General features: G+C 39.5%; 1 protein-coding gene across 1 annotated transcript in view; it reads right to left on the minus strand.

Moving 5' to 3' along the window:
- The window catches only part of LOC115365560 (protein sidekick-1), a 251,027-nt gene that overhangs the window by 55,906 nt on the left and 181,332 nt on the right, over positions 1-13,789 (minus strand). Inside the window, exons 19-21 of the mRNA XM_030060637.1 lie at positions 6,262-6,377; positions 1,451-1,646; positions 203-301 (exon numbers count right to left, since the gene is read on the minus strand). Of these exons, the coding sequence (XP_029916497.1) occupies positions 203-301; positions 1,451-1,646; positions 6,262-6,377 (411 nt within the window). The remainder of the gene's footprint in view (positions 1-202; positions 302-1,450; positions 1,647-6,261; positions 6,378-13,789) is intronic.

Genomic DNA, 13,789 nt, shown 5'->3' on the forward strand with positions numbered 1-13,789 from the left:
TCCGTCCATGCCATGTGATTGAGCTGAACCCCCTCAGAATATACTTCAGCAGGTGTTTTAAGCACTGTTGAGACAGCAAATAACACAGTGGGGTGAACATCAGTTTTTGGGTTATGGTGGGAGGGTGGAAGTGGTGGAGGGATGGATGAGTGATTATTTTTTAGATTTTTTTTCCTTTATTTCACCGTTGTAACTTTCTAACCTGTGATGATGCCGTTCCTGTCTTCAGGCTCCACCCAGCTGACTCTGAGAGATGTGTCCAAGATTTCAGTGAAGCTCAGGTGTCGTACAGGACCAGGTGCTGAAAAGGCAAACACACACACACACACACACACACACGTGCACATACACGTGTGTGCGCACATGGAGGCAAACATACACACATGTAAATTGCATTTCTTGGCTGTAAAAGCAACATAAAGCAGATGAATGCTGTAATGTTGTCCGACAGGCATGATCTGTGTTCTAGTAAACTTCCCCATTCAAACATCAAACACACACACACACACACACACACACACACACACATATCTACATCTACAGCACACATATCTACACAAACCATACGCTGCTGCTCTGCTACTCAGTGAAACCTCACACACAACTTCCTAATCACATCTGCATTGACCAAAGCACAAACACACGCACATGCACGCATGCCTGTCGGTTCTCATTTCATCCACAGCTCTCTAACCCCTCTCCCTGTAGAGCGATTAAGCTATTCATCTGAGACATTCAATAACCCTCAAACACACACACGCACGCATGCGCGCGCACACACACACACACACACACACACACACAAAGCTATCATCAAGCAAGAATTACACCCACCGTTAACCCTGCAACACGCCCAACACCCAATCAATACCTGTCCGTGGCTGTGTGTATGTGTGTGAGTCTGTGTGCGGGCATGTGTGTGTTTATGTGTATGCATGGCTTCTAATATCCTTTTCCCGCTCGATAATTGCTGGTTGGTAATGATTGCTTGTCTGTCTGCCTACAGGCAATTGTGTTTATTTGACGGTGCAACTGTGTGCCTCTCTACTTGTATTTAGGAGTGGTAGCTATTATGTTTATCCATGCAGCAGCAGTCTATAAATATGCTTGAAAACACATGAATCAATGCCCCTTTCAAAGACAGGGGGAGAGGGGAAAGACAGATGTGGAGGGGGAGGAGGTAAAAAGATAGAGTGATTTTAAGGGATAAACGGGAGAGAGAAAAGAAAGTAAAAGACTGGGAGAAAACAGGGCGTACAGAGCTGGGAGGGATATAGATCTGCTTTGTGTACACAGCTGTGTATCACACTGATAGAAACAGCTGGACAGGACGCACAGCAAGCCCGTATACTTCCATTACCATTCACAGGAGAGGCTGATACTGTGTTCTTTGTGCTCACTTTTGGTTTTATTCTCTTTGAAGTGCATGTGTGTGTGTGTGTATACTCACTGTCCTCATGTGTTTGCAACAGAGTGGGTGGACTGCGGGGGCCGTCTCCTGGCGTTGTGAAACAGAGGGCGGAGCCAAAATACCAGGTGAATTTCCTGAGTCCACTGACTAATCCTGTGTGGCGGGAGCCCGGATAGTCTGGGGTGATGGTTACTATGGTAATATCCTCTGGAGACTGCTCTGGCCAGACCAGCAACTGTGTGAAATGAGACAGATATGTTGACAGTCTAGGTTTGATTTTGAATTTGAATTCACAGGAAGACAGTATTTCATTTCCTAATAAAGTCACTGTAATCCCACAGGTCACAGCAACACCGACAATACTAATCCAGTACCAATTTGACTGAATAATTCCAGCTTCTGAAATCCAAAGTCAGACATTATTTGTGGGACACTGCAAGCAACCATTATTGCTAATTAGGAAACATTTACAATTTTGTCAAAATGATGCAGCAGTTTTCATTTTATTTTTCATGAAACAAAATTACCTGCATTTGGGTTTACAAAGCACATTTAAATAAAAACTAATGAACAGATATTTAGGTTTCAGCAATTATTTAAAGGTGCTGTATTCAAAATTGCCAAAGGTGAGGACATTTTAGATGGGAGCTTAAAAATGGCCCTTTGCCAGAAATCATATGGTCCCTAGAGAAAGTGTTTTATCAAGAGGACAAATTAAAATAATACATTTACGACTAAGGTCTCTCTGCCTCGTTCTGTCTTTCTAACACACACACACACACACACACACACACAGAGTTTTGTCTCTTACTGCACACACACTGGCACACTCGCCCCACCTTTCTCTGTCTCTCTCTATGTGTGCCTGCTCTGTTAAATTTCGTGGCAACAGTGTGTTTTCTGAACAAGTTATTTTTAAATTCCCATGCCACATCTCTGTGATCATTTCCGTCCAAGAGTGCGTCCTTCCTTCAAACTGTGTAAAAGGTTACTATATATTGTGTATAAACTGTGTAAAAGGTTACTATATATATAGTAACCTTTTAATTCACTGTTATATAGTAACCTTTTAATTCAATTCCCCTCACTCAGGACATACTGAGGATACAAAATCAGTTGAGTTTGCTTCTCTTGCAATTTGTCCTAGGTTGACCCCAATTTTGGCCTAAAATTACTGGACTAATTTGCTCTTAAACATGAGAAATGTAGCACTTTATAGCAAACAACAGAAGGTCTATGTTTATTCTTCCTATTAAAAAGAACAGGTTGTTTTTCAAAGATGTATTTTTCTTTTTCTTTTTTTTTTTTAAAGAATACATTCTAGAAAAGATCAAATAAAAAAAAAAAAAAATCAAATCATATTTTAATTGGTTGTTGTGAATTAATACAAATGTAACTGATTGTGTGAATTGGGCACATGTTTTATTGTGAGCCTGGCATCATATTCAGCAGCAGGAGTTTAGTTTGCATTATTGCTTCAGCCGAAAAAACAATTCACTGAAAAACATGCACTTACATATTCATTACAAGCAACACGAGCTATGGGCTACACTATGAAATGGTCCTCATATCATTCTCGCTTACTAGTAACATCCATTGTCCATCAATAAAACTTTCGTCTCTCTCAAAGTCACTGATAGAATTTATGGTAATTATCATGACGCTCCAAAAATGTCCGTGGTTTACAGATGCATGTGTATTTACTTATACTGGCTCTGTGTCTAGTGCAAAGATCACTATACTCCAGTGGATTTGTGATCAGTAGTTTGAGTGATGCCGAGTCTGTTCACAGACTTGTACCCATTTTCTTCCCAGTAAAACACAGATTGCTAGGGTAAATTTATGTATGGCACAATTTGGACCTAGGGCTGCAATTATTCAACATTATACATGTTGTTGTCAGATACCAAAATGACAAAGTGCTTGTAATTTGTTCCTAAAAGCTATAGAGTTGGAGTTCCTGTACCATAAGCAAATTGTACACCATTATTTTGAAAAATGGCACCTGGTTATCTGTGGCTTCTTTGAGGATAGTGTTTAACCCTATAAAGCCGCACGTGTCATATTTAAGACATGATTGTTTTCAGCCTTGTACATCAACTGTACAGCATTTGTACAACACATTTTTATTGAAACATCGATAGGAAAAATTACTGAGTTGATGCAAGGTGAAATTACTGAACATTTCATAACATTTTTGTTTGTAAAACCGTGTTGAAAATGGCTGTATCAAATTTAACACAGCAGGTATATTGAGGTCATTTTCACCAAATTGGTCAAAATAATAAAAAGATAATACTAAATAAATGAAAAGTGTTATTTTCTGTGTTTGGAAGGAAAAGTGCTCTTTTATGTGTTTGGAATTACCTATGTGTTAAAGAATTTCTGTGTTTTATGATGTTTTTGTTTGTTTAAAAAAATAAAATCAAGCACAATTGCCTGATGTGCCAAATATGACACAAACTGAAACTCATAATTGGGAATTGATATTTGAAAAATTTTTTTTGGCTGTTTAGTTGGACCAATAATGGCTCCAGTTTCAAAGAATTTTCAGTCAAGTATATGATGGTCCAGGTTTTACAGGGTTAAAGCGACTTGGAAGTTTAGTAACACGTTTGCATGTATATGTTGTTGAGCTGAATATAAGTCTATATAGTGACACTCAGGTTCACCCGGAGCTCCACTGTACAACACAGATCTTCTGTTTAAAATGCCTCAAACTTAAATATCAAGATTAAAAACAGGGCTCGAAGGAAGCAGAGGTCCTATAACTGAGAAAGAATGGGAAGTAAATGTAAATCCAGTGCACCTGGATGCACATATACAGGCAAACTAATGTTGTCTTAAGTGCTGTAGTGCTAATTTTGTCATCTGTCATCTCATGTGTTGATGATGATGTGAAGACAGTTTACATTTCTTCTTGAGCTACTGAATCGGTTAATTTCTATAACAGTCATCAGAGTGATCATTTGTAAAAATAATAATTTGCTGAAGTCTTAGTTGTGGTCTTTAGCAACCTTGTCTTTATGAGTGTTAATGCTAAAAATAACTTGACGAAGCCAAGTGAGAAACAAACGATAGAGAAATGTGACTTCTTTGAGTAACACTGATTATTTAATCAGGAATTAATTAAGAGATGGTATTTTTGAAAGTTGCGTTTGTAATGTGTATCTTTTTCTCTTTCCTGTGTGGATGAAGATTTGCTGTTTGTCAAAGGACTTCTGGGTCATGTGACAGTAATACATTTTGACTTCTCTAGATGCTACATATGTATACGGCTCCATTCTAACAGATGATGATGCTCTGGGACCAAAGGATTTTTGTTTACACACACCCAAGGACCATGATTTGAATTAAATCTTTTCAATTCAAATGCCGTTTTAATTCAAATTTCTTCTTTTAATCAGTGTGATAATATAGTTTAAAATGTGACACTGGACTGGTGCTTTACATCTTATGTGATCAGTCCCAGCTATTCTACTGTACACAGCACTATACCATATTACATCATACTGTGATCCCCGGAGCAAGGAATATGATCATTATTGAGAAAGATAAAAGCTGTAAATCAGTAACCTCGTGTTAAGGATGAAATTATCCAGAGATGGGGGAGCAGTTACAGTTGCTCACTCTGGTGCAACGTGTGCCTGCATGTGTCTGGGGTTGAATACTCTCGCCAAGGCCCATAACTTCTTTCATTATACTGCGCTGCTGAACTTGTTTTATGCTGCACAAGGTCAATGTCATAGCACCTGTTGTTTAGAAGAGGCGCCATGGGAATTCACGCTAAATGCCAGTCTGTTCAATTGGGCATAACCTATTGTGCTGCTCTTCATCTGTTAGTCTACTTTGAATAAGCTCAGTCGTCAGTAAGCTGGACTTGACCAGTTTAACAGCCTGATATAGATAGCTAGATAGTAAATAAAAAAATGTAATTGAAAAACTAGCATGAGTGCATCTTTAAAAAAATCATCCCTCCCTGCAGAAAATTAGATGTATGTGATACGACAGCTTCATAGACATGGATGGAATACATCAGATCAAACCTGAAGTGCTTCTGCGATTCCTAATCAGTAATACAGTAATCTATATTATTACAGGCATTGTATATAGCTAGCGACCTCTCTTAATCATTACCTACTGTCCTCTAAGAAGCACAACACATGTGAAGACACACACACATGGACCAAACACATGCACAGACATGTGCACACACACAGGCATGAACACACTTTTAACACTGAAAGGCTCCTCTCATTTCGAATGATAGATGAACCTGCATCAAACAGAGAGCTGTAGAGCACTTATATTCTAACACAAACATACAAATACATTCTGACACATAGACACACACACACACACACATGAACACACACAAACACCCAAGTCAACTGATGCACAGCAAGTATGTGATGTGTTTCCTTTGTCATGTTAATCAGTTCCTGAGTCGCTGGGTGACACAATGAACTAAAGAATAAATCACATACCAGAACTAATACATATAGGCCACTCTTTGCTGTCATCCCACTCCCCATCTCACCATTCTGCTTGCTGCTTCTATATTTCATTATTATCTTCCATTCCTCTCTTTCCACTCGCTTGCTCCCTATTTTCTCAACACTGCTTATTCTTTCACTCAGCACCCTCATTTTTTTCTATACCTCTCTCTGTGTTTTTTAGTTGTATTGATTGGCTGGAGGTATGGATTAACATGAGTGTACAGACTACACCCTGGGAGCTAGCCTCGCAGCTACAACTCCTAGGAGAGGCTAACAGATTTTTTTTTACAATGCTTCACTTACACACACACACACACACACACACATATACACAAATGCCCGGAGGCCAACCTTGTATCCCTGGTTGATGCCGTTGATGAACTGCTGGGGCGGAGGGTTCCATGTAAAGCGGATGGTGGTGGAGTTGATAGCTACAACCTCTACTTCCTGCGGAGGTGCTGTGGGAACTGTGCACAAAAAACAACAGATATAGAAAGAATGTTTAGGTATAGTGCAAAAACAAGTTAAACTGACTGGAAATCTAGACATTTCAAACCTGGGAAGCCCTGTTGAAGGTTTGATTTTAAAAAATTCTGACTGTATCTCAATATCTCATATTCAATTATGTTTTACCAATCCACTGTCCAACAATTTTGCGAATACAACAAAAGCTAAATAACTTGAAAAAGTATATTACCAACACTTTGTAGATATCTCAACGCCTAAAAGTTAGAAATTGGCCTTGGGACTTGTCAGTCAAGCAACATGTTCTGTGCCTGAATCTGAATTATTGGTGGAATCTGAATCTGTTAATCATTAAAATGAAGGCATCCATAAATATGTCTATATATGAATAGCCATTGTTGAGAAATATTTCAGCATTAGATTGGCAGAATTCTGTAACTCTCTTTTAAACTTTGTTTTGTTTTGCTTTATATGTTTTACTACTAGGGCTGGGTATTGAGAACCAGCTCCAATTTGGTTTCAATTTAGTCCTAATTGACAACAATCGATAAGCCACCACATTAATGATACCTCTTATTGGTCATTAGGAATATTGAACTGCTGGATAATTCTCAAATAACAGTGCAACAAAACTGACCTTTTTGGTGGAAATTTACTCATCATCCCCTCACCCTCATGTCAATCAAAACACTGCAGAAGTTTATGTCTCCATACAAACAGTGAGTTTGCTACCACAGCTCTGTGCTGAAAGAAGCGGTGGTGGAGACAGCTCCTTACAGTTCCAAAAAATGGCTAAAAATTTAAATAAAACAAAAATCTCAAAATTATACCAAAGTTGCACAGTCCAATTGCTCAAATGCCAAATTATTGCTCCATGGGTCCAAAAGTCCAATATTAACTTAATTCACTTCATTATCTCGAACATTTTTCACATGTGTTCTGCACCTTGCCAACAGTCAGCAGCAAGCAGATGGTCCCTTAAAATGCTGTCTGAAATATTGTAATTATGGGTAGAGTGCACTTGAACAACCTGTGGTAAGTGGTAAATACAAAACTGGAAAGTTGAACATGATGCTGATGATATCCAAGATGCTAAACAGTGACACTGACAACCTAAACTTTTGGGCCTGACAAATAGCCATCAGTTTTCAGATAAACGAAAGCTGATGAACTTCATAAAATATCAATTAAAAAACTGATGTGAATATTCTCTTTATTTTGCTGTTGAAACACACATTAGGGGCTCTAGTTTCACAGACCAGGTGAGGCGGGGGCGCAGCGTATCTGCGCTTCGCCAACTGGGTGTGGCCAGGTAGATTTTGCAAGTTTGGCACACCGTGCGCACTGGCGCAATTACTCCGCCGTCCCTTCTACCAGCAGAAGGGAGGAGAGAAGGCGTGGAGTGGGTTTGACACAGCCGATTCACTTTAAACCAATCAAATGAGCCCCTGTCCTCACCTTTTAAATGCGCTGCACGAAGGCGTAATGAACATTTACACAATTAACATGGAGGAAGAGAGCAGCAGCAACACACTCAGGACAATGAGGCCAGTCTTGGCTGCTGGAATGTTGCTGGAGCTACCTGCCATCCATCTATCCACCCATCCATCCATCCATGCATCTATCCTCACATTCGTCTTCCTCATTCCCCTTTCTTTCCATTACCTACCTGCCTCACATCTCTCTTTTTCCAGCTCTGTCACCGTCTGTTAAAGTTATTGATTTTTAAGAGCAAATATAAATTTAACTGTGAAGCCCCCATTTTTAATTAATGTTTTTACGTCAAAGGATAATCCTCGGAATATTCATATAAATAAATGTTTGTTTTGCAACTTTTGACTTCATCACTTACTGATGCAACAACACACTAGAGATTAAAACTAAATCCGGTTCATGAAAGCTTTTACATTCACTGTTCTAAGCGCCCAGTGTCTGGCAAGGAACTGATGCATTTTACATTTTCGATTTGTGTGGAATATATATATGGAGATAAATTGCTGATTGAGATAGTAGCATTGAATAGTGGTTTTTGTGGGTATTTATTGCATTGTTAATGTGCCTGACATTCTGGAAACCTGCCTGTGAGGTTTGGTGACGTGTGCGCACTGTGCGCCGGTCAGCCAAACTTCCACTACACCAGGTGTGCTCAGCCTAACCTGAAAGTAGACCTGGTTTCAGATGGTGAGCTTTGAGCGCACCTCGGCAAAGCCTTTTGGCATGAAACTGTCACTACGCCAAACTGAATCTGTCGACACCTCCCCCTGCTGCAACGCCACTTCCATCTCAGTGCACCTCAGTCTGCCAAACTACCAAACTGAACGCACCTCAGGTTGCACTGCTTGAAACTAGCTCTGCGCAGGGTTTGCCTCCCTGCGCTGCGCCGGGAAACTAGAGTCCTAGCTCTGTACCACTTGTTTTCTAAAACAGGCACTAAATGTACCTTTGCTGTAATCCTGTGACAAAAGTCATCTATATGTCTTGCTTGAGAAATAAAACAAACTTAAGGAATAATTAATAGAAATAGTTAACAGTTGAGCGGCATGGTGATATGCTGCCAGGATCCAGTGCATAGTAATACTGCTGCGTTCTGCAATACTCAAAATAGTTTGCATTGTTGACACATTGTCTGAGTTGAGAATAAGGCATTGTAGGTACAAAAAATAAAATACTGTGTTCTGCTGTGGATAGATGCAATTCTATTTTGTATGTGTTGCTGTGGTTTAAAATGTTTTTGTTTGCTGACTTGGTGTGCTCCTATTTACTTCTGCGAGGAGTCACCATCTAGCAGCCAGACTTCAGGCCCGGGGAACTCACTAGAGGACCTACGAGCATGCATTGTTAACACTACCAATGAGGAAAGATATCACCTGGTGTCAGTAAATGAGACCTATCATTGTATCTCCATGAAAATGATATGTATCCTTCTACCATGGAGTCAAAAGGGGATTTGATTAAAAAAAAGAATCAAAAATGGCACTGCAATCAGTAAAAGTTTAATAATATCCAGTCCTAGTTATTATTGTAACAGAAACTCTTTGTGTTCCAACCTACACTATTATTATTTGCCCCATTAATGGCAAGAATTGACCTTGGGGAATAAAATATATAGTTTGTTCAATATATTAATGATAAAACTTTCTTCATGACTGCCTAGCTTCCATGTCCCATTATCAGTCTTATAATTTTCTGTCTCTAAACTCAAAACTGATTGGCCACTGATAAGTCCTTGTGATTGGCCCTGAATGCTTTGCCACAGAAGTCAGTCAGTGCACCGGTTCCCCAGCCAGTAATATCATACCCTCCTCTGTGTTATTTCTGATTAGCACTTAAACTTTGAACACCATATTAGCAAAGTTATTCAGTCATGTTTCTTTCAACTGAGAAATATCACAAAAAATTTAACCATATTACCACTGCAATACCTATGTAAGTGCCTCACATGGATTAATCAGTCTAGTCCAACTCCTAAAGTTTATGCAAAATGCTAAAACACAACAAAAACTAGTCAACGGGCCAATATCACCTCATTTCATGCCTCTTTTCACTGGCTTCCTATGAAATATAACTGATCTAAAAATTCTGCAGATTACCTATAAAGCCTTATACAGCCAAGCTTTGGCTTATGCTGCAGTCCTATTCAGTCCCTATTTAGCAGCTGGCCTTTCAGATGATCCGATCAAGACCTCTGCTAAGTTCCCCGGTTGCATCTTAAATCCAAAGGTGACTGTGCCTTCGCAGTTGTAGCACCACCACTTTGGAAATAGAAACCTCATTCTATCAGATCGGCTCACTCTATTGATTCTTTTAAGCCTTGTGAAATCTCACTTTTACAGGTCAGACTTTTTATAGGTTTAGCCTATCTTGTTGCTTTTTAGATTGATGTGTTTGAGTATTTGTTTTAATTACGGTTTCTCTGGGGTACTTTTAATGTCTACTTCTTTCCATTGTTTTAGGCTCCTACTAAAACCCAGCTACCTCCAGGTTGTCTTCTTTATAGATTTACGATGTCTTTGTTTTTTTTGCTTTTATATTGGCTTGTTTTGTTTTATTAATGTTTGCGCATTGCACATTTTTTTCTCTTTTATTTCCATTCCACTTCAATGTTAAGCGCTTTGTGTGTTTTAAAAAAGATCCATGTAAAGGTTATTATTATTATTCTTATAATTATTTTCCCTGACAATGACCAAACTAAGTGAGAATAGAGTAGCCCATCTATAACGGCTATTCTTCAATAGCTAATTTTGCTCCATCCATTCTCCCCCACATCTCTTTGTCTTTCTTCTGCCCCTTCTCTCTTCTACTTTGCTCTGCTGCTTGTGACTAAACCTCTGGGTTTTATTCTCATGAAGGATAAATTATCTGCGATATTCTTTCTATGAGAGAGTGACTGATTATGAACAATGATGAGTCATTAAGGGTGTTTAAAGCCTATAAACTCAGGTTTGACTATTGTTGTCTGCCAACCAATAATAGAGAGAGAGAGAGAGAGTAAAAGGAAAAAAAGAGGCAGCAGAGAGATAAGATGGAAAGTGTCTCTAACCACAGCCTTTGGAATACATATGCTTTTATACAGAGTAATAGCCTGAATGTAGTTTTTGCTATACTGTGGTCATTTCCTTCCATTTTAAAAGGGGATGAATGTGGGAACATAAATTGTATGTTATTTCCCCACATTTGACCTAAAACTTGTGGTTAACAAGAGGGGTTTATATGTAATAATTTGCAAGCAACACATAATCTGACATCATCTTAACTGGTCCACTGTGTTTTTTCTCTGTCTGCTTCTCTCTCATGCTCTTTCCATATGAATGTATGTGAAAGGGTTCGTCTGTGTGTGAATGTTTATGTGTGTTACTGAGACACTATCAAAACCAGACCAGCTGGTCAGTGAGAGGAAAAGGGTGCACGATAAGATTAAAGCCAGTATGCCTCTAACAGGGTGAAGTGTGGACTGTGACTGTGCTAAATGTGTGTGTGTGTGTGCATTGATATGTGTATGTGAATGTTTATGTGTGTGCGCGTGTGTATGTTATGGTGATTACGCTATAAGGGGTTTATGCTGATGCTAGTGAGCCACATAGTTATAATACACTGCTGCATTATGGGAATGCCCTTTACATCGTCTATTTGAGTCGAAAAGGCCAGACAACACACACAGAGGGAGATATGGATAGAGGAAAGAGCAGAGACATGGAAAAGTGGTGGAAAATAGAACGAAAACGCTGAAGGAAATGTATGAGGAAAAGCATAATAGAAAGAGAGATAGTAAGAGGAAAACACAGAACAAGAGGGAGAGAGAGAGAGAGAGAGAGAGAGAGAGAGATTAAGTGATGTTAAAGATGCTCTCCTCCCTGCTGCACTGACTGTACTCCTGGGGACCGTTTTCTAACCCCTCACAGCTCACTGCAACAGATAAAACACTAAACTCTGTCCTCGAGGGGAATGTTAGTATGCGTGCATGTCTGTATGTGAGACAGTGAGAGAAGAAAATGTTATCAGAGCCTAACACAGGGTTCAGCCCTATCCCCTCTGAGGTAGTGAACATCAGAGGTGAGAGAGAGAGAGAGAGAGAGAGAGAGAGAGAGAGAGAGAGAGAGAGGGAGGGAGAGAGAGAGACAGACAGAGAGAGAAAATGTCCAATTCATTGCTGCCTCACTCATTAAACCACATTAGAATAATTAATGAGCCCAACTCCCTTTCCTGAGTCCATAAAGCTGTCCTAAACTCTTGTAATAATGACTGTGAGTTTTATGTGCAAATGTGCATGTGCATGTGTGTGTGTGTGTGTGTGTGTGTATGTGCAGCTCAGCCTTCTTTAATAATGATAATATACTGTTGGAGTAAAAGTCAGCATGGGAACAGCACCTGTTTAAACAAGATTTAACCCACAGTCAGGCCACCCTCTGCTACCATGTTCACTTATACTCTTTTATCTTTCCACAGCTCTTTCATGTCTCCTTCTGTCCAGTTCATGTACGTTTGAGCGACAGACAATGTGCTCATGGGTGGGTGCCTCTGCTTTATATGATATATAATACAACACTGGGGCCAGCCCCAAATATCCAGATGGTTAATCTATTCAAATATAATTTCAGCATTCAGATAATTCGTTGGGTGGGGGAGGGGGGTTGACTGGGGTTTTGGGTGGATGGGGGTTGGGTGGTGCGGGGGTGTTGATTAAACTGGGAGATGAGAAGAAGCCCTGGTATAACTATGCAAACAAATATGATCCTATCATGCCAGCATATCCAGTTTGCTAAACCATCTGAAGCATGTGAAAATTGGGGCAGAATTTCAAAAGATACTGGTGGCAAATGGAAATAAAATGAAAATGAAAATTAATTACAAGTATTGAAAAAAATGTCATTTACAGTGTTATATGTTTTTCTGCAAACTTCTTCCATTGTCAGGCATATTGCTGGCAGAGAACCAGCTCATGCTTTGGGAGGTCTGCGTGTTTGTGCTCTGCTACAGGCTGACTTGTTTTTATAAGACAATTAAGTGAAATTAAGATATTTATTCATTTATTCAGTGGTTACCTGAATATTAAAAAAAGTTATAAAAGTGGTTCAGCCCTACTAAAGCACAACTAAACTCATATATTGTATGCACTTACTGCATATTTTTATATTTTTAGCACAGCAAAGACATTTTCTTTTACATTATTTCCTCTATATTCCCCTTATAAATTCCTGCAGCTCCTCCTGGGGAATCGGCAGGCTTTTGCAGGCCAGCTGGGAGATGTCGTCTCTCCAGCATGACCTGTATCTGCCCTGGTGTCTCCTCCCAGTCGGTGGTGCCTCCAGAGGGAGCCCCCGAGGGATTTGTCCTTACCAGGTGCCCAAACCACATCAACTGGCTCCTCTCAGTATGGAGGAGGGTTAAAAAAGGGAGCTATGACAACCCCTTTACAGCAAAATGTAATGAAATATACCACTGTCTTGGACAAATGGTCTTCTTCTTATTCCAAAAAACTCTGCAGGTTAGTATAAAGTATAACTGGGTGAGTGCAGCAGCAAGATTTAGGTAAAAATATGGCAGGTTATCAACTAGATAACTTTATGAACTGTTAGAAACTGTATAACAGACAAAGTGTATAAAAACTTTAGGTTATATAACAAGGTGGTACTATGATAAATCTAACCATGACTTCTTTCTTCCTCAGAACCTGGGACAGGTGAGTGGATTTTCTTGGATTTCTCAGATAAGTGGAACAGGTGACTGTAAAATGAGTTAATCTACAATACGCATTTTCCCAACAGATGAGAATAAAGGCAGCACTAGGTTCAGCAGAAGGCGTAGAGTTTTATAACATAAGAATTGTTGACAAAAAGAAATGGAATAGAATAGAATAGAATAGAAGATACTTTATTCATCCCACAGGGAAATGCAGAAAATGGATGGCTGAATGCCA

Source organism: Myripristis murdjan, chromosome 1 (assembly GCF_902150065.1).
Source record: "Myripristis murdjan chromosome 1, fMyrMur1.1, whole genome shotgun sequence".
NCBI lineage: Eukaryota > Metazoa > Chordata > Actinopteri > Holocentriformes > Holocentridae > Myripristis > Myripristis murdjan.